General features: G+C 41.7%; 1 protein-coding gene across 3 annotated transcripts; it reads right to left on the reverse strand.

Annotated features, from left to right (window-relative positions):
* Window positions 1-221: 221 nt before the first annotated feature.
* LOC111962477 (neuronal vesicle trafficking-associated protein 1-like) lies at window positions 222-9,664 on the reverse strand. Of its 3 annotated transcripts, XM_023985619.2 has the most exons (6): window positions 8,841-8,970; window positions 8,326-8,491; window positions 7,912-8,028; window positions 6,170-6,280; window positions 672-886; window positions 449-528 (listed from the first exon to the last, which is right to left on the reverse strand). In XM_023985619.2, the coding sequence occupies exons 2-5, from the start codon at window positions 8,464-8,466 to the stop codon at window positions 695-697; spliced, it is 561 nt and encodes a 186-aa protein (XP_023841387.1). In that variant the 5' UTR covers window positions 8,467-8,491; window positions 8,841-8,970; the 3' UTR covers window positions 449-528; window positions 672-694. The 3 variants fall into 3 exon arrangements, with proteins under 3 accessions (XP_023841369.1, XP_023841361.1, XP_023841387.1); XM_023985601.2 differs by lacking the exon at window positions 8,841-8,970 and adding an exon at window positions 9,598-9,664 and having other exon boundaries at window positions 222-886; XM_023985593.2 differs by having other exon boundaries at window positions 222-886.
* Between the last annotated feature and the right edge of the window lie 17,866 nt (window positions 9,665-27,530).

Here is a 27,530-nt window from a genome sequence, read left to right on the forward strand (position 1 = left end):
TCAGTCATTTTAGCTGGATCTCAAGGGCTAAACGGGACATTCTCTGACAGTACTTCATATGTATTTTTGTAACAAAGACAGTCTGCTTGTGTGAAATGCAGAAGCCTTGTAAAGGCATGTGTGGTTAAACCAGCTCCACAGACACTAGATGGTTCAGTCAGTTTATATTTGGGTTACTGAGATTTTATTCCCCATTTTACRTTTGTGTAAAAATATGTTTTGTCAACGAGTATGTGGCAACACGTTTGTGTGCGTGTTCGCCTCTCAAATTATTTTAACTAACCGCGGACGCTATTCAAGCAAAACCAATATCCCTCCAACCCCTGTTCCAGTCTGCTTACACAAAGGCATCTGTAAAATAATTGAACTAATTGAAAACAATACTTTTTCTGATATATTGCAGTTCTACRATAACAATTAAAACTGGTGCAGCTCAGGAACAATCATTTTAGCTCCAACGCTTTTCCAGATTTGGAGTTTGCCTGAATGGCACCGCGTATCCTTTTTTCACAGGGCTAGATGGTGATCCTAGTACAGAAGGGTGCAACGTTACAAAAYGCTGAGATAGAAATACATTTTGTAGCACACATATGATTAGCGCTCATGTAGAATTGGGCATCAGGTCGGCTCTATTCATTGCAATTGTATCTGTAACATTCTTAACGTTTCACCTCTCTGAATACAGCCCAGTGTATTAGGCCAGCTTCTGGTGGGTCTCGGTCTCCTGCTGGGTGACCTTCTCCTCTGACATGACGGTCATCCACGGGGACACGGACCGGGTGATGGTCTGCTTGGCCATGTTGTAGTGGTTGATGATGGTGAAGAGACGCCCGCGCCCACCAGGGGGGTAGTAGCCGTATATCCCCGTCGGCATGCACCGACCTTGCTGCAAGAGGGAGAGAGCGATTTTAGYATAGGAACAAGAGGCAGAATCTAAAAATGTTGACAAGATAAGACCTGGAAGTGCTTGTGAAAACATGTCTTGTTGTCGTTACTGAAAAGAAGGTAACATCAAGGTGCCAATAATAAAAAGAAAGGAGAATTGATTGAAGTTCTGTCTTGCAAGTGCAATTGTATGCTGCATTTGTTTTGAAAGACGGTCTTCATTGGTACCTACAAGAGGCATCCCACTGGGCAAACATTGGTTGTTTCAACATAATTTATCAATGCATTGTGATGTGGAATCAATGTGGAAAAATACATTAGATTAAAAAAATATATCATCCGCCAGCTCTGTTTTCATCTTATTTCAACCAGCGTCGTAAGCATTGAAATAAGAGTAAAACTTAATTACATTAACTAAACCTGACGAACAGGTTGTTACGTCAATCTAATTTCAACATAATCTTCAGAACTATGTATACATTGAAATTGCGTTAAATTACACATTGAAACGTTGGGTTTTAAGTTGTTTCATTTTATATTTGATTAGACATTTTATTTGACMATKTTTCAATGTTGAGAGTCAAATTGAATGTTTTAATCAACATCATTGTTTCAACGTTATGCCATCAACCTAAATAAAGAGGTATATTGACATAAAATGTGAAGCCAGTCCAACAATTCCTGCCTGAACAGTGAGTACTGGTATATGAGGGATAGAACAAGTCTACCATCCAGATGCATACTATACAGTGCATTCGGAAAGTATTCAGACCCCTTCCCTTTTTCCAAATGTTGTTACGTTACAGCCTTATTGTAAAATATATTACATTTWAAAAAATCCTCATCAATCTAAACACAATACCCCATAATGACAAAATGAAAACAGGTTTTTAGAAATGTTTGCAAAAATAATAATAATACCTTCATTTACATAAGTATTCAGACCCTTTTGCTATGAGACAGGTGGYAGGATCATGCAGTGAGGATGTTTTTCAGCGGCAGGAACTGGGAGACTAGTCAGGATCGAGGGAAAGATGAACGGAGCAAAGTACAGAGAGATCCTTGATGAAAACCTGCTCCAGAGCACTCAGGATCTCAGACTGGGAAGAAGGTTCACCTTCCAACAGGACAACAACCCTAAGCACACAGCCAAGACAATGGAGGAGTGGCTTYGGGACTCTCTTCGGGACTCTTCGACAAGCCAGAGCCCGGACTTGAAGCCGATCTAACATCTCTGGAGAGACCTGAAAATACCTGTTCAGTAACGCTCCCCATCCAACCTGACAGCGCTTGAGAGGATCTGCAGAGAAGAATGGGAGAAACTCCCCAAATACAGGTGTGCCAAGCTTGTTGCGTCCTACCCAAGAAGACTCGAGGCTGTAATCGCTGCCAATGGTGCTTCAAAAAAGTGCTGAGTAAAGGGTCTGAATACTTATGTAAATGTGATATTTCAGTAAWTTTTTTGTGTAAGTTTGSAAAAATGTCTAAAAAYCTGCTTTTACTTTGTCATTATGGGGTATTGTGTGTAGATTGATGACGGGRAAAAAAACGATTCAATACATTTTAGAATAAGGCCGTAACGCAACACAATTTGGAAAAAGTCAAGGTGTCTGAAAAAGTCAATACTTTCCGAATGCACTGTATGTACCCTGCTTGGCTTGGGAAACAAGCTGTGTACGTTTCGGCTGAGCTATCATGTCAACATGTTCAGACATTGATCAGCTTCCATACTCATTTACATAGACTACCTACATAACATTGAATAGTTCAAAGTAACTAACTTTTCTTACACAAGTGTATGTGGGCCCGAAGCAGAGAATAATAAAATACGACTGGAGCCCACTTTCAATGTTCAAAATACAGCAGAGAGCATAATTTTGTTTCTAAAAGTGTATAAAAAAAGAACTGTGGATTAAGTCTTATGACAAGCGCATACAGGTAACTGCCCAAAAAAAGAAGAAACACCAACATAAAGTGTTTTAATAGCCCCAGAGCCTATGATTTCTTAATCGGGCCACTTATAATGAATACCAGAGATAATATCCAAAGGTAAAAGTGTTCTACTAATATCATGAATTTGGCATCCCATTTATAGGGCTAATGGTAACTACTTCTAAACTTCGAATGATCCAATCAACCATGGACGAACGACAGTATGCCATGAACCAATGATTGTCCTTTGGGCAAATCAGATGTCAATGTAGCCTACATAAACCCAACCTCACTCCGAATTTACTTTCACATACAGCTTGTGTAAGAAACGTCATTCTCGGTGACAGATAATATCTGCCGATATGAACCTTTTACCGATGTATTTGTATCGCCGTTTAATCCACCGAGAATGACCGATATAAAATGCGGAGAAAACGTTTTTTTTTTTTAAATAGAATGACATTTTTGATGTTGTTGCATTTTATTATTTGTCCTGAAGAGGTCACTCTTTGCATGGCTATAAGCCTATCTTGCCTTGGTGCGCTACAGCAAGACTGGACACTACCACCCTACACAAAGTTACAGCCCTTTAGTGAAGCCAGCGAAATCTGGTGTTATATTTGCTCTTTGCAAATGGTATTCCTCCAGCTCTGTCATTCACATTTTTTCAGAGACACTAAAAAAACATAGCAGGTTACAAAGTAGCGCTTCGTAGCTACGTTTTGATGTATGGATTCATTGTCACTTTATAGGCACTGGTTCAAATTCACGTTTCACTAATCGCCATTTCCATGACGCGTGCTAGCTAACTAACTAGCCAGATAACTAGCTGTGTGATAGTTTTTGACGGCGTTCATGGAGCTTAGTGATATCTGGGATCCTTAGGACATACATACGCTAAACCCGAACCTTAATCATTTTAAATGTCAACTTCAATGGAGTAGGAACAACCCAAGGATTCCGGATAGCAAGGACCTTTCACTGAGGCAACGCTGTGCCAGCGGCGCATTTTGTGATTTATATTTTTCCTTTCAAGTGACAACTACCAGAATTCAGTGGCTATAGCCTTACAATTGATGAAAACATAGCTAAATAGCAATACATTGAAAATGTGTCCTATGTCGTTTCCCAGCTGGCTAGCATGAGGCAGCTCAGTTTTCAGAGCCTTGGGAAAAATATTTTTGCTGGAATCAGTGCAGTTTATCCTCCTTTCACTAGAGTAACACAGTTTTTCCATTAAATAATCTCAGCTTTCTGGTGCACCTAAATTCTATGTAGCACTTACATTAATGTCATTTCCTCAAATTTAAGAAATCAGCTTTCTGAGTATCGTAGGGCTGTTTTAAGCACAATCCATACAGAAAAAGGTTTTATTTTTATTCTAGCTATAATAATAGATATGGGTTGTCGGCGAATATTTCCACTCTAAATTTGGAATCAATATCGGATCCAAAAATTCCATATCGGTCATGCTCTACTTTCAGCTATGCAGTGTCATTTAGTTAGCCTACGCAAAAKAGTATGGAAGCTGATCAATGTCTAAATGTGTTAACAGTATAGCTCAGCTGAATCGAACACAGCTTGTTTCCAAAGCTAAACAGGATACATAGAGGTATGAATCTGGATGGTAGACTTATTCTCACTGAAGTGCATTACTCCTCATATTCCAGTAGGAGTCCCTGTTCAGTCGGGAATTATTGGACTGGCATCACATTTTATTTAAATATATCTATTTATTTCGGTTGATAGAATGAATGATGTTGATTCAAATATCCTTTTACTATCAACAGTGAAACAAGGTCAAATGTCTAATCAAATATGAAATTCTACAGAATTTCAACCACCCAATATATATTGATGTAGGATGAAAAATTCTACGTGGAATTGTCAATGCAATTTCAACATATACATAGTTCTGATGATTATGTTGAAATTAGATCGATGTAACAACTTGTTAATCAGGTTAAGTCAAATGCATTTAAGTTGAAGTTTTACCCTAATTTCAATGTTTACAATGCTGGTTGAAATGAGATTAAAACATGACTRGGCCCGGTTTCCCAAAAGCATTTTACGGCTAAGTTAATCGTTAGAACTTCTGAGCCGTTTCCCAAAACTGTCTTTATTAACGTTGCACTTGAAATTGCTCGTAATCTAACGCCTGCCTCAGACCCCTCGTAGAACAGCAAAGTGCATCATTAGATCACCGTTTACCCACTTTACACACAGAAAATCCCAGCTAAACATAGAATGTTTATCATAACATAAYATGTTTATCTGTCTCTCTGTGACCACTGAAAACGTCATAGTTGAATTGACTAAAAAGTGTGCAATGTTTTAAACAAGCAAAGCAAGGATACATTTGATTTTTTTATGAAAACTGAAATAGCATAATAATCTAGCTATTATATAATTAGGTTAAATGTTGACAGCACTTTCATGTGCAATTGATAGACCTACCTAGTATTAAGCCATTAGGCAACATCTGAGTCTATTCCATATTCGTATCTATTAGGCCTATAGGCTACTATTATCTACAATCTGACGCATTTCGTTGTAATCTAACCAATAACCTAAAGGTCAACATATTAGGTCTATAGCAAAGTCGCTTAACTTGCTACTTCATGTTTAATTATTTTAATTGTTTAATGATTTAATTGTAGAATATCTGTTAGGCCTACTTGAAACCCAATTCCTGCCTGCCATTAGGCTACAATGATTTGTTGAGCAATTACRAAAACCATTGTCATCATATCCTATTTTTTAGGTCAAGCTGATATTGTCTATAGCAAACAAACAACTTTTATTCATTCTTGCTCACAGTTTAGACAAACTGAAAAATTCAGATTTTACTTAATCAAAGATTGCTTACAAAAATGGTACGAGTAAACACTTAGAATACATAACACATGACAAACATAATACAAACCCTTACATACATAATAGACTACAGAACATGTATTCTCATGATGGGAAAACTATTGTGTAAAAAAGAACCCTAAATATTTTAAGAGCAACAGGGAGCTCTTTAGCCTATATTCTGGAGTCATTTTCAGCACGAGACAGCTCCTGAAGCGACTCAGTTAAGTTTAACTTTGTAACGAGTGCACTGCGTTGTGTTTTGGGAAATGGGTGTGACATCTTCAGATGTTATTTTTATGATGCATAGTTAAGCCTAAGGTCCATAAGCCTAAATTCCATCTCTATCGGGAAACTGAGCCGAGGTTGATGACTTTTTTCAAATCCAATGCATTTTCCACATTGATTCCACGTCACAATACGCTGACAAATTACATTTAAACAACGTTGATTCAACCAGTGTGTGCCCAGTGGGATGCTTACTGTAGTTGCTTACCGTGTACATGAAGCCATCTGGACAGGGCTGCTCATACTGGTAGACTTTATAGACCACCAGAAACATCACGCAGACCAGAAATGCCAAAGCACAAGTCACCAGCAGAGTGACCTAGGAAGATGAGAGACACAAACATCATCTCTGGGTTACTGATAGGTCACACTATGCCCAAGCCCAAATCAATCCCTAGATGGCTAGCCACTAGAAACTACTCTGTGGTAGATTACTGAACTAGATGGGTGTAAGACATATGACAGAATCTCCATTTGCCCAACCACAGGGATAGGTGAAGTTATTACTATTTTGCCTCCACCAATCCAATTATTTCATGGCTCGTATTTATAAAGCGTCTCAGTAGAAGGAGTAGGCATGCTGATCCAGGAACAGTTTTCCCTTTTAGATCATAATGAATAAGTTTACATTGACTGGGGGCGATCTGATCCTAGATCAGCTCTCCTACTCTGAATCACTTTATGAATACGGGGCCAGATTGCACCTATCCTATTACTTCAGTTCTACGAGGACTCATCAAGACATGTCTAAGGGGTTGATTAGGGAATAGGTATTGGACGTTAGACCGAACAGAGTGAGGCACATGATGTCTTTAAAAGAGTAAAAGTACATTGCACTGACATCTCTAGGGTATTATGCAATGGCTACAGGCGTTTCGAGGAACTGAGGAGGCGGGGAGTGGGAGAGAGTTGACGGGAAAATCACTTTGTCAAATATGCCAGCCTCAGTTATGAGKCCAGGGCCCGTATTCATAAAGCGTCTCAGAGAAGGAGTGCTGTACTAAGACCAGTATAATAAAAAAGGCAAAACTGGTCCTAGATCAGCAATCCTACTCTGGAACACTTTATAAATATGGGACCTGATTTTGTCTTGATCACGGGCCCAAACTTAGTGTATTATATCATCGATTTTTATTGACACAGGTTTACTAAGAGTTCCTTCTGATTTTCCAGGATGTAGATGATGTCATATTTCTCTATTAGAGTTAGAAACATCTTGCGGAAATCATTAAAGAATTGATATCAAGGGCTGCTATGCAAAACCAGCATGGAGCCAGAGAAGAAAGAAACCAGGTAGGGAATGTTCCTTTCAACTACAGTGTGCATATTGCCTACAGAAAAGTAAATGTCTTGCCCTATCTGATAACGGATTATGCTTTAAGACTTCAGATACAAAGATATCAGCATAGTGAGCTGGAAAATACCACAAAGAGCATTTGAGCACTACAGATATAGAAATCAATTGTGCTATGGGATGTCATGGAATGCATTCGCACCAATGTTTTTGATGGACCACTCTTAGATAGTGAGCAGGTATGGCTTCTTCAGGTGATCTGTAGCCTAGCAATTTGCTTCTCAAAGACCTCTATGCAAACTCATCTGTTGCTGCCATGCTATGTTGTCGTCTTAGGCCTCTCTTTATGTACTGTTGTGTTGTCTCTCTTGTCGTGATGTGTGTTTTGTCCTATATTTTTATTTAATTTATTGTTAATCTCAGCCCCTGTCCCCACAGGAGGCCTTTAAGCCTTTTGGTAGGCCGTCATTGTAAATAAGAATTTGTTCTTAACTCGATTTGCCTAGTTAAATTAAGGTTAAATAAAACAATGGAGAAAAAACAACTKAGTGAGACATGACAATTACACGATCATTGCCATGGCAACAGTTGAATTAATCAAGGGGGGCTTGGGTTTGGGTGAAAAACAAGAACAAGAACAAGAAAACATATCTTACTTTAAGTCGCTCAGATACCCCTTCGATGACGCTTATTGAGAATGCTGCTATCTTGGGGGAGTGCAGCTTGCTCTTCTTGTGCTCCCCATCATAGTCTGTTTTGGTCTTTACCACCACCTGAAACACAATGGCAAATGCCAAGATGTAAATAAATCATGTTGATCATAGGCCTGCATGAAGGTGTAACTAGGCTATTTCCTTCATGTGTGTRATGGTGAATAGATTGATAGATTTTTATTGAGGCTATTGACAAAATAGTGGTTACATTGGACACGTTTATTTCTATTGGATCCTTAGTTGGTCTCATTCATATTATTTCATCCTGTAAAGAAAACAACTCCATAAAAACATTGACGATGGGTAGAGTAGATATACTGCACCAATAGGCTTTCAATTCACTTGAATAAATATTACCTTGTCGAGTACAGGAAACTGCAGTTGACTGGCATCTAAGGGTGTTATGAGGGGAATGGTGTCGAATCCATCTTCTGAGACTGTTTTGGCGTTGGTTTTGGCGTTGTTTTTGTCACTTAAATTATTCCCCAATTTAACCATTTTTCGAGACGATAGGGTATRAAACCTGTTCGGAGAAGGACAGGGCGTTTAATAGTGATTGTATGACGAATACATGTAGGCCTATGCGTCGTCTAAATTATGAATGGCATATGATTGTTTTAGTTTTATCTTAACGTAGCCAATCATTCCTGAGCTGAAACAAAAACACACCTGCATATCAAACACACTGCAATTGATAACATAGATATGGAACGTGGATTATTTTGTTAATTTCATTATAGGATACCAGAAATAGCGCTCGCAAATAAAACATCCTTTGTAGTATCCTTTGGATGTTACTTTTAATTAGCACTATTTATGATAATAAGAACGATAAACCTGTATATGACATTGACTAATACATCAACCCTTACCTGCTAACGTTTTTTATTTTAATCCTTGTTGGTGTTGTTGTCCTATTTTATTGTTATAACTGAGACCGCCGGTGTATGTGTGACTCAGCCGATTTAAGATGTTGTAGATACACAATATGGTCGAGCTCTCGTTGATGCTCCTCAAAGGCGTTCCCCCGAGCGGATGCTGCTGCTGGCAGCCAAGTGATGTAACAACATTAGCCTACATCCCATGCATAGGCTACACACGAGATAACACATAGGAGCAGGTCTAGGGAGATAATGGTTTTACATCTAAACCTTGAAAKACTATTTTAAATCTAATCAAAAAGAAAGAAACATTGATAATGAGCTGAACATTTAATTTAAAAAAAAAAATCCAATGCCTCGCAAAGGTCATCYWTYGGTAGATGGGTAAAAAAWWWWWTTACCTGACAATGAATATCTCTTTGAGCATGGTGAAATTATTTATCAAGCTTTGGATGGTATATCAATACWCCCAGTCACTACAAATATACAGGCGTCCTTCCTATATCAATTGCCGGAGAGGAAGGAAACCGCCCAGGGATTTCCTTGGTGACTTTAAAACTGTTACAAAGTTCAATGGCTGCGATAGGAGAAAACTGAGGATGGATCATAACATTGTAGTTACTCCACAATACTAATCTAATTGACAGAGTGAAAAGAAGGAAGCCTATAAAGAATATTCCAAAATATGCATTGTGTTYGCATCAAGGTACTAAAGTAATACAGCAAAAAAAAAGACAAAGCAATTCACTTTTTCTCTTGATGCCACGACTTCCACTGAAGTCGGCTCCTCTCCTTGTTCGGGCGGCGTTCGGCGATCGACGTCACCGGCTTTCTAGCCATCACCGCTCCATTTTTCATATATCCATTTGTCTTGTCTTGTTTCCATACACACCTGGTTTTCATTTCCCCAATCAATCTACTTGTATTTAACCCTCTGTTTCCCATAATGTTTTGTGTGTAATTGTTTCATGTTATGTGGTGTTAGTTTACGCGCTTTACGTTTATGTTCTGTTTTTTGAGCGCGTTTGATTTATGTAGTGCTCTCGTTTTTGGAACTTTAATAAAAGTGTGCCTGTTCATTATACTCTGCTCTCCTGCACCTGACTTCGCCTCCAATACACCATTGACACTTGAATACAAAGTGTTATGTTTGGGCAAATCCGATACAACACATTACTGAGTACCACTCTCCATATTTTCAAGCATAGCGGTGGATGCATTATGTTATGGGCAGTGGCRACCCGTTATTCAGTGCAGGTGGGGAATGTTATTTTGKCATTAAAGTGTCACATATCAGTTTGCAAAATACAAACATGGTCTCTTTTTTGTTTTACTGAGTAAGGCAGCTCCAAAATGCAGGTGTTTCAGCCTAGCTCTGTGCTTTCTGTGGTGGTGGGGCAGCCAGTGGAAAATATGTCACACCTTGATCTATTTCACCTGTCTTTGTGCTTATGTAATATGCTAGGGAGATATGTATACTGTAGCCAAGAAAGCAATAGTAAGTGTATGTTGTGTAGTGAGCTGTTAGTAGCCCATGTTTCTCACCCTAATAATTTGGTCCCATTCCCCCTCATAACTTAGCCTACTGTTCTGACTTGATGGTGCACATGTAGCCTATAGCCTGTTTTAGAGAAATGTAATCATTGAATATTGAAAGAGCTTTCATTGTCTGCTTATATGCCCCTTTTATTTATCCTACGGTTCTGACTTGGTGTACAGAAAGAATACTGTAAGAATGGCTCATCTTCTGAAGTGTGTCGCTGTACATTTCAAARGTGCTGAACAAATAGTTGTATTGACTACGTCCATCCTAGCTCGCTCATTAATTTCTGAATCAAAAGGATTGCCTTTTATCCACTCGTCGTTCCCTTATGCCATAGTTTGTGTATCTCAATTGTCAGTAGAAACCACATTTGTTTAAGCAAGTCAGCCATGTTTATTTTAAAAGGCAGTAAATGAGGCTGAATGAACTGTTTCGCTGCCAGTCAAGGCTCCGCTGATAGCCAGGTGTAGCTGTGGTAAGGAATCACCCCATAGTGCTGAAAAGAAAGCTCTGCTGTTGGGACAGCTTTATGTAGGACCTAACAGTTTGTGCGTACCGTTGGTCACCGTTATAGTGCAACAAATGTATTGTTTAGTGTCGTGTTGTGTAGTGGCTGGCATGTTTGCTGGCATGCATCACTTTTTAAATTTGTTTGGGCCCCACCAAGATTTACATGCTAAAATCGCCACTGGTTATGGGTATGCTTTTAATCGTTAAGGTCTGGGGAGTTTTTCAGGATAGAAAAAGAAATGGAATGGCGCTAAGCACAGGCAAAATCCTAGAGGAAAACCTGGTTGAGTCTGCTTTTCACYATACACTGGAAGATCAATTCACCTTTCAGCAGGACATTGACCTTAAACACAAAGCCAAATCTACACTGGAGCTGCTTACCAAGACTACAGTGAATGTTCTAGAGTAGCCGAGTTAAAGTTTTGACTTAGATGTACTTTAAAATCTATGGCAAGACCTGAAAATGGTTGTCTACCAATGATCAACAACGAATTTGACAGAGCTTGAAGAATTTTGAAAAGATTGGGCAAATGTTGCACAATCCAGGTGTTGGAAGCTCTTAGAGACTTACCCAGAAAGACTCACTGCTGTAATCGCTTCCAAAGGTGCTTCTACAAAGTATTGAGTCAGGGGTGTGAATACTAATGTAAATTAGAAATTGTCTGTATTTCATTTTCAATACATTTGCTAACATTCTAAAAATGTTTTCACTTTGTCATTATAGGGTACTGTGTGTAGATGGGTGAAAACAAAATCGAATTAATACATTTTGAATTCAGGCTGTAACACAACAAAATGTGGAATAAGTCCAGGGGTATGAATACTTTCTGAAGGCATTGTAGATTTGGCGCACCTGTTGTAGCGCTGTGGGAGGGAAGACCTGCTGATAGATATTTTGCCATGCTTTTGCTATTGTTCCCATTCACCTGAAATTGTGAACTTATAGTCAATAAATAAAACACCATTGCAGTACTGGTCTCAGGCTTTTTGAGATCTTCTCTGCTCCGCAACATGGTCTGCACCTATTCTCAATCAATAGACCTTAGTTGTGATCATTCTCATGACTTCATGTTCATGCCTAATATTATCTTGCTGGAGATAGTAGTGTCATGGGGAGGTCAGAGAACTCAGACTGAAGACTAAATCCCTGTTTCTGAAGAGATAACGTAGCCACTCGCTTGGAGCCACTAAAGGGGACATTTATTTAAGCCCTAATGAACTAGAAATTGATTTTCTCTATGTGGAGGGTTGGGTGGGTGGTAAGAGTTCCTTCATTACCTCATACAAGCTATGGACAGAGCAGGCTTACAAAGTACACCATTGCAGCATTACTGCACGAACATTCAATATCCTACTACGTATTTTAAAACAACCAAAAAAGCCATATATTTTGGCACCTTTTATTTTATTACATTATTCATAAAGAATATACACAAACAATACATCCTACCTGCCTGGGGCGGCAGGTAGCCTAGTGGTTAGAGTGTTGGACTTGTAGCCAAAAAGGTTGCAAGATCAAATCCCCGAGCTGACAAGGTAAAAATCTGTCATTCTGCTCCTGAACAAGGCAGTTACCACTGTTCCTAGATCATCACTGAAAATAAGAATTTGTTCTTAACTGACTTGCCTAGTTAAATAAAGGTAAGAAATACCTGAGAGTGATTTTGAAATTTCTTTAAGTTAGATAATATCATAGTGCTGAACAGTCTTCCTTCATAAGGTAATTCTATAGCCAGTTCTGAATAGATTCAAGTTAGATAATATCATAGTGCTGAGCAGTCTTCCTTCATAAGGGAATTCTATAACCAGTTCTGAATAGATTCAAGTTAGATAATATCATAGTGCTGAGCAGTCTTCCTTCATAAGGGAATTCTATTGCCAGTTCTGAATAGACTAAAGTGGCCTCCTTTTCTCATCCCCTTCCCTTCATCTACAATGATGTGAAATAACTGAACAGATGAAAGATGAATACCAATAGGTATCCTCATGCGGCTTTCCCTACAACAGTGTCTTCAAACTCAGTGCAGATGAAGGAGAGGAAACAAAGAAATGAAGCCACGTTAGAYACACAATACTTGCTCCAACTTTCACTGCTCCATGTCATTGTCATTCTGCAGTGTTTTCATGGACAGACCCCATATTGTTACACTGGAAAAGAAGGGCCCCTCGCTTGCCCTGTAAGGGGCACCACTGGTGAGGATGGCCCCTGGGAGGGCCCCACTGTAACTGTCTGGGGCCGAGAGCTTCTTCATGTGCTGGTGGCGCCAAAGGCCCCATCATGGTAGTGAAGGGTGGTGGTGGTGGTTGCCTAGGTACAAAGGGCATTTTGTGGCTGACAGGCTTTTGGAATGGACCTCCTCCACTTCCGTCAGTGCTGCTACTGCTAGGCTGCTCTGAGTCCTCTATTTCAGGGCTGGCGTTGTTGGGCGTTGGCTTGCAATTCATGCTACAGTGTCTCCTCAGGACAGCTGAGCAGGTGAAGCTCTTGCCGCATGTGTTACAGAGGTAGGGTCTCTCGCCGGTGTGCGTTCTCACGTGGTGACGCAGTCGCCCGACCCTTCAAAGGTCTTTCCTAATGGTACGGATTGATATGAGATACACATGTAAAGACAATCAACCATTGACATTGTACACAAATGATTGTGTTCCAATAACTGCCCTTTTACAACAACAAAAAAGACTGTTGCCTGGATGTGGAAAAATACATTCAGTGACATTTACAGTTTTCTAATAGTCCCAAACTGTTCCTGTGTTCTTCATGTCTGCATTGATAAAATAAGGTTTCCATATTTGGACAGCCTCCGAGTCCGTCCCCTCAGAGGCTGTTCTAATAGGAACACCATAATCACAGGTACAGGTCGATACGCACCACAGATCTGGCAGGTGTACGGTTTCTCCTCTGAGTGTATGTTCTTGCAGCAGTTTCCTATACATGTTGAAGGAGTTGGCACACTGGTCACAGGTGAACTCTGTCTGTGGTGTGTATTCTTGTACTCCATCAGGTTGCTGAACCCTGAGCAAGGAAGGACACAGCATGCATTCAATGAGGACTTGGGTGGTGGACCATTCTTGATACACATGGGAAACTGTTGAGCGTGAAAAACCCAGCAGCATTGCAGTTCTTGACACACTCAAATCGGTGCACCTAATACCATACCCCATTAATAGGCACTTAAATATTTTGCCTTGCCGATTCACCCTCTGAATGGCACACATACACAATCCATGTCTCAATTGTCTCAAGGCTTAAAAATCCTTCTGTAGCTATGTCCTGCAGTCAAATGACCCAGTGCAGCGTTTCTTAAAGTATGGGTCACGACCCAAAGGTCGCGGACCTGTTAATGGTGGGTCGYGAAGTAAATGTATAATTATTTCATTAATTACTGGAATTGATTTGGCCAAGTGCAACTGGCTCTCGGCTCAGTGTGCTCTCTGCTTAGCAGCGGTCTCTGCAGCTGCGCGAGTGGGAGAGGTAGTGGGAGATGCCCGTGTGCTTCGCGGTTTACTGGATCTTTTTTCTGCAGTTTTCTTGAAGATCACTCCGCGACTCACACGCGGCAGTGCTGTCGTTCAAGCCACTGACTTGTTATTCCTCACCGCTGTCATGAAATGGACTCATGCTAGCCAAGAGTCCTGACTGAGCTCAATCGTCATGAAACGCAAATACAGTGATGAATGTTTGTGTCTTTCATACAAACTTTGAAAAATAATGAGGAGCGCCCACAATGTGTTTTGTGTGGGGAAGTGCTTAGTAATGAGTCTCTCAAAACGAACAAATTAATAAAACGACACGTCCTGACCAAACATCCAGGCACTACTGTACATGACGGTAAACCCAGGGAGTTATTTCAGAACARGGCAGAATGCTTCAGGAAACAGTGCTTCGAAAGTGGAAAAGTAAGTCAACTAACAAGGTATTGTTGTCATTTTATAACAAGTGATGATAAGCAGAAATAAGGGAGTACTATCTCTCATAGTAGTAGATGTGAGTTTCTCTTTCAAACAATCCCCTTGCCTTGTAACGTTACACAGTTAATAGCTAACGTTAGCCAAAGCAAGCTAACTAGCTCCTGATAGTGCAACCCTAAGAAACAGTACAGATGAAGATGAAAAATTATCAGGCCTACTGTACATTTTACTGCATAAATTATTGTTGAAATCAAGTCTAGGTTGGAACTGTTGCTGTTTGCAAGTAATAATTTGTATTCTGAACTGGAATAAACGGATTGAAGCTAGATGCTTTTTGAGGCAAACACTCACACAGTTCTGGGTTGCTCATCTGTAGCAGGAAGCGGTCTCCTGCCTGACTGAGAAAGCAGTAGATGTTCTGATCCAGTTTGGCACCACATACCTATGCAAGTCAGGGTTCTCAAGTACAGANCAGGAAGCGGTCTCCTGCCTGACTGAGAAAGCAGTAGATGTTCTGATCCAGTTTGGCACCACATACCTATGCAAGTCAGGGTTCTCAAGTACAGAAACAGTATCAATGCTGAGCATGACCTGTTTTGCACTGTCAAAAACTGAGCCCAGAATAGACATGCTTGTTGAAAACTTCAACCAGCCACACACACACCTCTCATTAGGACTGTGTGTATGTGTGTGTTTTCTGGTCTACATGTGTGATGTGATCAATTAGTTTATTCCAGTTCAGAATAAAAAAACATGTATTTTAACAGCAACAGTTCCAACCTAGACTTTCTATCAACAATAATTTATACAGTAAGATGTACAGTAGGCCTGATACATAGGGTTGCACGATCAAAATGCCTGTGTGTGTGTGTGTGTTGTGTTATACATCTGTGATGTGATCAATCCGTTTATTCCAGTTCAGAATGAAATTATTTATTGTATTATTTATTTATTTTAACCGCAACAGTTCCAACCTAGACAGATATGTAAAGAGTGTTTTTAAGGGGGAAAAATAAACAAAATATATTTATGGGTATTTCATTATTTGTTTTTGTCTATATTGCATTTTTTTTAGGCATAATGGCAATGAAATGTACCGATATTTACGTATAGTTGCATATATTTTCCAAGAAACCCTGACCTCGTGGCTTCATGCGTGGAATGTTAATTTCATAATTAATAAACATGATTTTTTTTAAACAGCCTCAAAGCCAGTGTTTCTATGTCAAAAGGTTTTGTTATATTTCTGTCTTCTGTGATGTATATAAAGTGTAATATTGGGATGCAAATTCAAAATTGTATACRTTTCAACTCTATATCTGACATGGTACTGTAATGAATACTCTGAGAGAAAAAGGTGTAGATTCACATGCAGAGCGCAGCAGATGTTTATTAAGCCTTCACAGAAGGCAAGAATCGTGGTCGCAGGCAATAGTCAAAAACAAACAATACCTCACAACCATACAAACAGAAAGAACTGAACTAAATAGGGAGCTGATGAGACCAGGTGAGAAACGAACACAGGTGAAATCAATGAACAAAAATGAAAGACAGGGCTACGTTCCAGGACACAAAGAAACAGGGCTGTGTTCAAGAACACAAAGAAAAGGCACACAAGGTTGACTAAGAAAAGAAAAGCAGAACCTTATAGGTACAGGTGTCTTTTTTAAGCCCATAACCATGTGTGTGAGGTGTATGCTTTTGTTTCAAAGTAGATTTGTTTAAGACTACCAAGAAACACTCTGTGTGACCCTGATTTTGCCCAACGCAGTAAAAGGTTAACCTGTTTCCTCGCCTTCATCTACACTGATTAAAGTGGATTTAATAGGTGACATCAATAAAGGATCATAGCTTTCACCTGGATTCACCTGGTCAGTCTATGTCATGGAAATAGCAGGTGTTCCTAATGTTTTGTACACTCAGTTGTCACAATGTTGCCCTGTTGGGTGAGGTTTATGACCCTCCCATAAATACCTTTCCCACTTTTCTCTCCACTCTACAGAATGGACTCTTGGAAAGTGCTTTGTTACCACAGAGAAAGTATGGTCCCATCAAAAGGTTGTGGAATGGAACAATATTTCGTTCTCAACCAGTTGAAAGTGTCCGTTGGTACTTAAAGAATATGATGTCAGATCAGTTGTTGTCTGGGACATTATATCTGATGATAGGACGACGTAAATTGTATCTTGGAAAGTCTACACATTCCAGTTATCAGATTCACATGGAATTGTTGTGMAATTTAAATGTTTAAATATGAAACTATTTGTGAAAATATTAAATGTAATTTTAGCTTCTAAATGAGAGAATTGTTTTCATAAGTAAACGACGCTCACTTAGTGGCCACGCCCAAGTGAACAGACATTGGTTGAGAACTATGAAACACGCCCTTCTCTTCCACAGTACAAAAGCCCATTGACGGAAGTCAACCTTAGTTCCCGATGACATGAGGACTGGTGTCCATACGTTTAAAAGGGCTAATTTCAACTACAACCTAACAAATTAAGATTTAGTTCCAGAAATGTTAGGACTGCTGTGCTAACGTTTAAAAGGGCGAATTTCAACATGGAGGTTACGATCACCACGCTGGAATGTAGAATTTTGACTAGACCAGCCAGAATACAGCGCGAGCTGATTATTCACTAAAGATGTGATACATCCTAGACGTCGAGTTATCAGTTGTAAACGTACGTGGCCTAGGAAAGGACAAGTAATATCTAACAATTCCACAACAAGTACCTAATACACACAAATCTAAGTGAGGAATGGAATAAGCATATACAAATATATGGATGAGCAATGTCAGAGCGGCATAGGCTAGATGCAATAGATAGTATCGAATACAGTATATACACATAGTATGAGATGAGTAATGCAAGATATGTAAACATTATTAAAGTGCCATTATTAAAGTGACTAGTGTTCCATTTATTAAGTGGGCAGTAATTTCAATTCTGTATGTAGGCGTCAGCCTCACTGTGCTAGTGACAGCTGTTTAACCGATGGCCTTGAAATAGAAGCTGTTTTTCAGTCTCTCGGTCCCAGCTTTGATGCACCTGTACTGAACTCGCCTTCTGGATGGTAGCGGTGTGAACAGGCAGTGGCTTGAGTGGTTGCTGTCCTTGATGATCTTTTTGGTCTTCCTGTGACATCGGGTGCTGTAGGTGTCCTGGAGGGTGGGTAGATTGCCTCCGGTGACAAACCAAATTTCTTCAGCTTCCTGAGGTTGAAGAGGCACTGTTGCGCCTTCTTCACCACACTGTCTGTTTGGGTCGACCATTTCAGTTTGTCAGTGATATGTACGCCAAGGAACTTAAAACTTTCCACCTTCTCTACTGCTGGGTCAGTTTTTTTAATTAACGACCTTTCGTAAAGGGTTTCAAACTTTCTGCCTCTCAGTATCCAAGAATGGAATGTTTGTGGTATAGAGAGACTCTTGGCTAAAGAACTTCAACATCCAAAAGTGGATAATGAAACAATATTTCTAAACATAAAGAATGTGGGAAATGGTCSGTGATTTTGTGATGTCATTAAAGACAGTATAATGGAAACATTGTAACTTTAAGAGCKTTCACAATGTWTATGTCAGAGTCACATCTAAATGTTGGAAAACTTATATGATTAAATATGAAACTATTTGTGAGAAGATGAAATGTGATGTTAGCCTTCTAAATGAGAGAATTGTTTTTCATGTAAAGTTTTACCCAGTCAGTAACCACGCCCACGTGAGCAYAGACATTATGCCAAAAGGATGGAATGCCACTTTTGCCAGAGTGCTTATAAAAGGACTGCTAACGAAATTTACATTAGACCAAAACATGCCGGGTTGCTGCCGGTGTGGAAAGTGGTCTTAGCTGTACCCTGAATAATTAACCATTGAGACCAGAAAATGTGGAGCGGTGAATGCACGTTGAAATGGTTGCAATTTAAATACAAACCAGTACATTACCTGGTTGCTACTGGCGTAAAACTACTAGACMAGTATACGTGCAGCGCGAGCTGGATAAGTGACAAATGGTCTAAAACTACAAGACCCTCTGAAACTCGACGAGTGAAGAAGACTAAGACATGCATGTAAAGTAGTCTAGAACTTTTACAAAAGATGCGAGGAAGATCTTATCAAACGTATCCAGTCCAACAAACACTTCCAGAACAAAGAAAGCTACTACTACAACTACTAAGGACATGGTGACCTCTGGCGGACAACCAGAGACTTTCTGTCGACCTATTCCTCACAGACGGATCGGGCGATTTCAATAGAGACGACAAAGACATTGTAAGGTTCTGTATTTATTTTCTTAGTCAACCTTGTGTTCTGTTTCTTTGTGTTTTTGAACATAGCCCCGTCTTTCATTATTTGTTCATTGATTTAACCTGTGTTAGTTACTTACCTGGTTTCATCAGCTCCTTATTTAGTTCAGTTCATTCTGTTTGTGCCTTTGTGAGGTATTGTTSATTTTGAATCTACACCTTTTCTCCCCGAGTATTCATTACAGAATACCTCACCTAAAAACGGAATGGAATCAGCAGAGCCACAGCGGCGCCTAACCCAGCAAGAGGAGCGTATGGAGGAAATCTGCCATCTTCTCTGCAAGCCTATCCCTACTCCTCCGATGCCAGGTATCATAACTCATAGCCCTCCTTCGTTCATACCCATGCCTGGAAAATTTGACGGTTCACCTGGGAAATGTCACGGATTTCTGATGCAATGCAGCAAATACATTGAGCACATCCCCACTAACTTCGCCACCGACAAGAGCAGGGTGGATTTTGTTGTGTCTCTACTCACAGGCAAAGCCCTGGATTGGGCCACCACCATATGGACTGCCAACAGCACAGAACTCGGATCCGAGACCCATTTCCACATCGTCTTCATAGAGGTATTCGATCACTCTCCTTCCGGTGGTCCTATAGGAGACCTCATAGAACTTCAACAAGGACACAATTCAGCTGCCGAGTATGCCCTCAAGTTCCGCACCATGGCTGCAGGGAATGGATGGAGTGAGGCTTTACTTACCATCTACCGAAGAGGGCTCAACAGGGAACTTCAGGCGGAGCTGGCCTGGAGAGGTGACATTCAGGATTTAAATCAATACATTTGTATGTCCATCTCCATCGACCACCTCATCGCCGACCTCCGAAGAACTCTGCCACCCAGGAACCTGAAACCTTCTCTTTCCATGATTCCGTCATCCCGTCCKAGTCTTCCAGAGCCCATGCAGTTCCGTCATCCCGTCCGAGTCTTCCAGAGCCCATGGGCCTGAAGACCAGTCCTGGGTCCCCGACCAGGGCCTGAAGACCAGTCCTGGGTCCCCGACCAGGGCCATGCTGCTCTCTCATGTATCGAACGTCAAAGGCGGATCCAAGAAGGGCTCTGCCTACACTTTAGAAGGTAAGATTATCTACTCAGCCATTGCCATGTTCGCCCCCCACTGAGAGATGAGAAGGGTCCCCCCGCTGCCATGCAGGTAGGCATGTCCTTATTTCTGAATATCTCCCAGAAGCAATTCTCCATCCCAGTATTGATAACCGTGAACGTAAAGTACATAGAGGGCTTGATAGATTTGGGAGCTGCAGGTAATTTTATCGATCACCAGCTAGTAYAAGAGCTTGACATTGATCTAACACCTGTCACCCCTCCCTTAAGGATTAACACCCTGGACGGGCAGCCATTGGGCACGGGCTTCATTATGCACCTGACACAGAGCGCCACCCTCCAGATTGGAGTCTTCCACACCAAAACCATTCAACTCATGGAACTCTCATCCCCCAAACAGCCACTCAACCTCGGACACCCCTGGCTTTGTCGTCACGACCCTGCCATCTCGTGGCGACAAGGTGAACTACTGTCCTGGTCTTCTACCTGCTTCATCAGTTGTCTCAGCCTACCCTGCAGAGCCACCACCATTGAGGACTCTGCCTCTGCAGTGCCACCCACCATACTATCTGAATACGCCCAGTACAGCAATGTCTTCAGCAAAATCAAGGCCTCCACTCTGCCACCACATCGCCCAGGGGACTGTGCTATTGACTTACTTCCTGGAGTGTCCCCACCGAAGGGCCATGTTTACCCTTTATCTATCCCGGAAAATGAGGCAATTGAGAACTACATTGATGAAACACTCAAACGGTTTCATTCGTCCTTCTTCCCCGGCTGCGTCCAGCTTCTTCTTCGTTGGAAAAAAGGACGGTGGTCTCGGTCCATGTGTTGATTACCGTTCCCTGAATGACGTCATGGTCAAGAACCGTTTCCCTCTTCCTCTGATCCCAGCGACACTTGAACAAGTGGGCCGCGCCAACATCTGTACAAAACTCGACCTGCGAAGTGCATATAACCTTGTCCGTAAAAGTGAAGGCGACGAATGGAAGATGGCCTATATCCCCGCACGAGGGCACTACGAATACTTGGTCATACCCTACGGCCTTAGTAATGCCCCCGCCGTCTTCCAATCCTTTATGAACRAGGTTTTCCAGGTTATGATCAACCGCTTTCTCACCATCTACATTGATGACATCCTGATTTACTCCCACTCCCTGAAAGAACACATACAGCATGTGCAAAAGGTTCTTCAACGGCTTCTTGACCATAACCTTTATGTGAAGACTGAAAAGAGCGCCTTCCATGTAATCTCGGTTAACTTCCTCGGCTTCGTACTGACACCTGGAGGGGTCAGCATGGATGAGAACAAAGTCACCGCTGTCAGTAACTGRCCCAAACCCACCACCGTTAAGGTTCTCCAACATTTCATTGGGTTCTCCAACTAATATCGCCGGTTCATTCGGAACTTCAGTTCTACTGCCGCCCCCCTCACTGCCACTACCAGCCAAAAGACCCAAAGCCTTCAATGGACTGATACCGCCCTGATTGCTTTCAACAACTTGAAACGTCTCTTCATCTCAGCTCCTGTCCTTCGCCAACCTGATCCGACCCTTCCTTTCACCCTGGAGGTGGATGCCTCCGAAGTAGGAGTAGGAGCCATACTCTCTCAGCGGGTGGGAACACCTCCAAAATCACATCCATGTGCCTTCTTCTCCAGGAAGTTATCCTCCGCTGAGAGGAATTATGATGTGGGGAACAGAACTCCTCGCCATCAAGCTGGCCCTCGAGGAGTGGCGCCACTGGTTGGAGGGCGCACAACATCCCTTTCTCGTCCTAACAGATCGTTGTAATCTGGAATATATCAGAGGGGCCAAGGGGTTAAACTCCAGACAAGTCCGCTGGGCGCTTCTTCACACGCTTCCATTTTCATGTTGCTTACATCCCTGGAAAGAATAACGTAAAAGCTGATGCCCTCTCTCGCAAGTTTGACCTTCCGACCAGTAACTCAGATCCTACACCCATTCTTCCTTCCTCTTGCTTTATGGGACCGGTACAGTGGGAGGTTCACTCTGCCATACAAGAAGCCTTAACCTCAGACCTCCAGAGACACCAGCTGGGAGGAGTTACGTACCAGCAGCTGTTAGACCCCAACTGATGCAATGGTGTCACATGTCCTTGGGGTCAGGACATCCGGSCATTACATGAACCACCAAACTTCTAGCCCGGAAATTCTGATGGTCCTCACTGGCATCCGACGTAAGGGATTACGTACTCTCCTGTCCAGTCTGCGCCCAAACCAAAAGCCCTCGTCATCACCCTTCCAGTAAGCTTCAACCTTTGCCAATCCCTCACAGACCCTGGTCCCACATAGCTGTTGACTTCATCACAGACCTTCCTGAATCCTCTGGTAACACCACCATCCTTGTCATAGTAGACCGTTTTTCTAAAATGTGTCGTCTGGTTCCTCTTCCTCATTTACCTAACACCATGGAATTGGCTGAGTGTATGTTCCAGCAGGTGTTCCGTCTGTATGGTATTCCGGAGGACATTGTCTCTGACGTCGGGCCCCAGTTTGTGTCCCGGGTGTGGCGAGCCTTCTGTGACTGACTGGGGGTCGCCCTCAGCCTCTCCTCCGGGTACCATCCCCAGACCAACGGGCAGACGGAACATCTGAACCAAAAAATAGGAAAGTACCTCCGCCAACAATGTTCTGCCTCGCTACACGACTGGAGTCGGTATATGGCCTGGGCTGAATACGCTCAGATCTCACTCATGCGTTCATCCCTCCGCCTTACTCCATTTCAGTGTGTACTTGGTTACCAACCCCCCATGTTTCCCTGGGAGGCAGAGCCTGGTACTGTTCCAGCTGTTGACGACTGGTTTCGGTGCAGTGAGCGGGTATGGGAGACCGCTCACCGGCATCTGCAGGAAGCCTCTAATACCCAGAAAAGCTTTGACAACAGACACCACTGACCTACGCCACTCTTTCACCCCGGACAGTGTGTGTGGCTCTCTACCGCCTCCCCAGCAAAAATCTCCTCATCCTTCCATGTGTCTGTGTTAAAACCAGTCACCTACAGTCCTCTTCATCCTCCAGTCCAACCCACAGTGCGCCCCACCATTGGACGTCGGAGTGGAGCCTTCCTATGCCATTCAGGCCATCCTTGATTCCAAACGCCTGAAAGGTTGCATCCACTACCTAGTGGACTGGGAAGGTTATGGGCCTGAAGACCAGTCCTGGGTCCCCGACCAGGACATCCTCGACCCAGAGATGATTCAGGCATTCCACCGTAACCGTCCGGATCGTCCCACTCCCCATCCTCGGGATCGACCCCCGAACAGACCCACTGGACATCAGCCTCGACGCAGAACATTGGGTCAGTCCACAACCTTGTCGAAACAGCCTGCCGGATCTCGCCTCCGAGGTAGGCGGCCACGTCTGCTCCTCCCTCCGGTGCCGTTGGGTCATCAGGAGCCTCCCTTGGGGGGGGATACTGTAAGGTTCTGTATTGTCTTAGTCAACTCTGTTCTGTTTCATTGTGTTCTTGAACGTAGCCCTCTCTTTAATTTTTTGATCATTGATTTCACCTGTGTTAGTTACTCACATGTATCAGCTCCTTATTTAGTTCAGTTAATTGTGTTTGTGCCTTTGAGGTATTGTTTGTTTTGACTCTACACCTTTTTCTCGAGTATTCACTACAGACATAAGCATAAATATGTACATTGCATTTCTCAATCCGAATGAGCGGTTGTTGGGGTGCTAAATATCCATATTTACGATGAGCGTATTATTCAACTGTATGTACAATAGTTGAATTCCTTTGTCTCTCCTTCTCCCGCTCTTTCGTTCCCCACCCCTTTCATTGTGTAACAAGACGTCATATCAGCTTAGTCCACTAGGAACTTTTCATTGCATTATGTTAGTAATCGTTAGTATAATCTATCGTGTGTGTGTGTTTATGTAATTCTGTGTGATAATTTAGTTAGTAAATAAATAATTTAGCCAATTTGTGTATCACTGAGTCATCATGTAGACTAGGGTTCATGCAGATTTAACTGATTATGCAATGTTCAGAATGAGACTGATATGAGAATGGTTGACTGCTATGATATTGAGATTCTGATATTCTTGAGTTAATTCGGAAAATGGTTACTCATTAAACTTTTCCCGTGGTGCCCCAGGTTACTAATTATTCGATAAATAGCATGTCATCGCATTAATGATAGTCACGACACCACAATCATTTGTTTTGTTGATGTTGAGTGAGAGGTTATTTTCCTGACACTACACTCCGAGAGCCCACACCTCCTTCCTGTAGGCTGTCTCGTCATTGTTGGTAATCAAGCCTACTATTGTTGTGTCGTCTGCAAACTTGATGATTGAGTTGGAGGTGTGCATGGCCACGCAGTCATGGGTAAACAGGGAGTACAGGAGGGGGCTGAGCACGCACCCTTGTGGGGCCCCTGTGTTGAGGTTCAGCGAAGTAGAGATGTTGTTTCCTACCTTCATTACCTGGGGGTGGCCCGTCAGGAAGTCCAGGACCCAATTGCACAGGGCGGGGTTGAGACTCAGGGCCTCAAGCTTAATAATGAGCTTGGAGGGTACTATGGTGTTGAATGCTGAGCTATAGTCAATGAACAGCATTCTTTAATAGGTATTCCTCTTGTCCAGATGGAATAGGGTAGTGTGATGACGATTTTTGAATTAGAATCTTTGGAACAAAGACGAGGACAAAGGTAAAATGTTTATTTTACAATGTCGACACATTGCCAATTTAGACAGGTGGAGCTCTACCAAGTTTTAACTATAATGACAAATTCTTATCACCTTTATAAAAAAATTATTAGGCTAGTTGATTTGCAGCCAACCACCATTACTGTGTAGATATGCTTATTTCTCAAATCAATATGGATACGAGGGCTTCTTTGTTGGAGCCCTATTCAGAAATAAGAGATAGCATAGGTCTCTAGTGCACAGTTCAAAACAACAGGGAACTCGGAAATCAGCAATCTCTGACGACTTCAGTGCGTTCAAGACAACTGTGGAAAATCTGGAGRRAAAAAAACGAGCTCCGACTGGGAAAAATAGTTTTGAATGATCATCCAACTCGGAATTCCAATTCGGAAACTCGGGTATCTTTCTCCGACTTTCTGACCTGAAAATCCCTGATGTCATGATTTGACCTTGTTTTTTCCCTCAGAGCTCCCAGTTTACCGTAAATGTACCTGTTTAACAGACACAATCACTGTCACCATGCACTCCTTAGGCTATCAATTTATATGGTTAATGTTGTCCTATTATTTTGCATAAGCTAACCATTGTTATTAATGATATTTACTATCTTCTGCTTTTTATGAATAGACAGGCATCGGTAAAAATAATAATTGTTTTTCGATGTGCCACATCGGCCCTTTTGATTTTTCGTTGGTTTTCCATAAATGACTACTGCTTTATACCTGACCATGTGAAGGTTACACCTAGGCCTATTCCTTGTAAGGATTAGGCTACGTGTACTGAGTATTAAAACAAATGTCTAGACAAGAAGGGAATGTGGTGAAGATGCACTAAAGGCATGTTTCTGTCTCTTTACAAATTGTGAGCATTTATTGTTGTCACGTTCCTGACCTTATTTCCTTTGTTTAGTCTTTGTTTAGTTGGTCAGGACGTGAGCTGGGTGGGCATTCTATGTTTTGTGTTTCTATGTTGGGTTTGTTGTTTGGCCTAATATGGTTCTCAATCAGAGGCAGGTGTTTGTCATTGTCTCTGATTGGGAACCATATTAAGGTAGCCTGTTTTCACTGTTTGTTTGTGGGTGATTGTTCCTGTTCGGGTGTTCATCTGTTCTGTGTTCCCATGTTCACGACTGTAGCGTTTTCGGTTCCTTCTGTCAGTTTGTTGTTTTTGTTCGTCGTTTAAATATCCTAATTAAAATATGGATTATCATCACGCTGCATTTTGGTCCTCCTCTCTTTCACCCGAAGACAGACGTTACAATTGTGTCATTGTGTGAATTGTTTAGGCTACCCTTTGCTTGTTAATGTTGATAAATTCCCTGTTATACACACACACACACACCGTATCTCTATCACCACCAGTAAATGTTCACTTAATTCCCGTCTTTTATAATCTACAGCGTTGATTTACTGTAATTTATGTTAATGCATTCAAGCTGCTACATGTTATTTCATAACATTTAAGATTTTTGTAAAATGTCTTATTTTATTTTTTTGCACGTGAGCATGTCTTTTTTGATGGTTCTGTCCATGTTGAGTGATCACGCATGCAAGCAGGCTGCTTGTAAATGTGCTAAAAGTGGACATGTTTCAWAGTATTTCTGATTATCTGAACACACCATGATTTAACTTTTTTTTACAGAAAGCTACGGAACCACCACTGCAATATAGGCCTGCACTCTTAGAAAAAAAAGGTGTTAACTAGAACATAAAATGATTATTTTGCTGTCCCCATAGGATAACCCTTTGAAGAACCCTTTTTGGATCCTGGTAGAACCCTTTTGGGTTCCATTCCACAGAGGGTTCTACATGCAACCCAAAAGGGTTCTTACTGGAACCAAAAAAAGTTATAGGCCTACCTGTTTCCAAAAAGCGTTCTCCTTTGATGATAGCCAAAGAACCCTGTTGGAACCCATTTTTATAAGAGTATACTATTGGAATGCATAATTGACATGTTTAAATCCAATGCTACAGTGTCAACAACAAAAAACAGTTACAAGCAATAGTCCTATGTTACGTTCCCCAGTTTCTGTGTTGTAGCTTTTGTATTTGAGTGTGTGTGTTTCAGGAGATGGCTTCCTGGAAGCCTCCCCAACCAGCTGATTGGTCGATTCAATGGATGATTGGAGAGCTGACCCCGCCCCCTCGTCAAGAAGCAGCTGACTCTAATCAGCTAATAGCCACCTGAAGATATAAAAGCCAGTGTTCTGTTTAMGAGGAAGAGAAATTATTAGAGAGAGGATAGGCAGGGAGAGATCATTGAAGGCTGAGGAATGCAGAGAGTTTGATTGAAAGATTAGAGGGAGATTGAATGTTTTGGAGAAAAGATTAGAGAGAGATCATTGTAGGTTGACATTGAATGTTATATAGAGCATTGCTGAGGGTTAAAGCATATTGGTTGTGAGTATGTACTATGTTAGTTGTTGTTGGTAGCAGTTTTGCTATGTTCTGTGTTTGTTGTTCTTTAGTGACATGAGTTAGTTTTGTCAGTTTTGTTGTGGATTGTTTGTTCTGTTTCATTTGTTCCCAGGGGGGAAGGGGAAGGCACCTAGGGAGTGCTTAGGCAAGAGGCCCGCGGGCATACATATACCCGTAGTATATTTACTGTCTAGGCACACTAGGTAAGACCTGGGCGGACCACCCCCTGTATTTTGGTTAGGGCACCAGG

This window comes from Salvelinus sp. IW2-2015, linkage group LG1, assembly GCF_002910315.2.
Source record: "Salvelinus sp. IW2-2015 linkage group LG1, ASM291031v2, whole genome shotgun sequence".
Lineage (NCBI taxonomy): Eukaryota > Metazoa > Chordata > Actinopteri > Salmoniformes > Salmonidae > Salvelinus > Salvelinus sp. IW2-2015.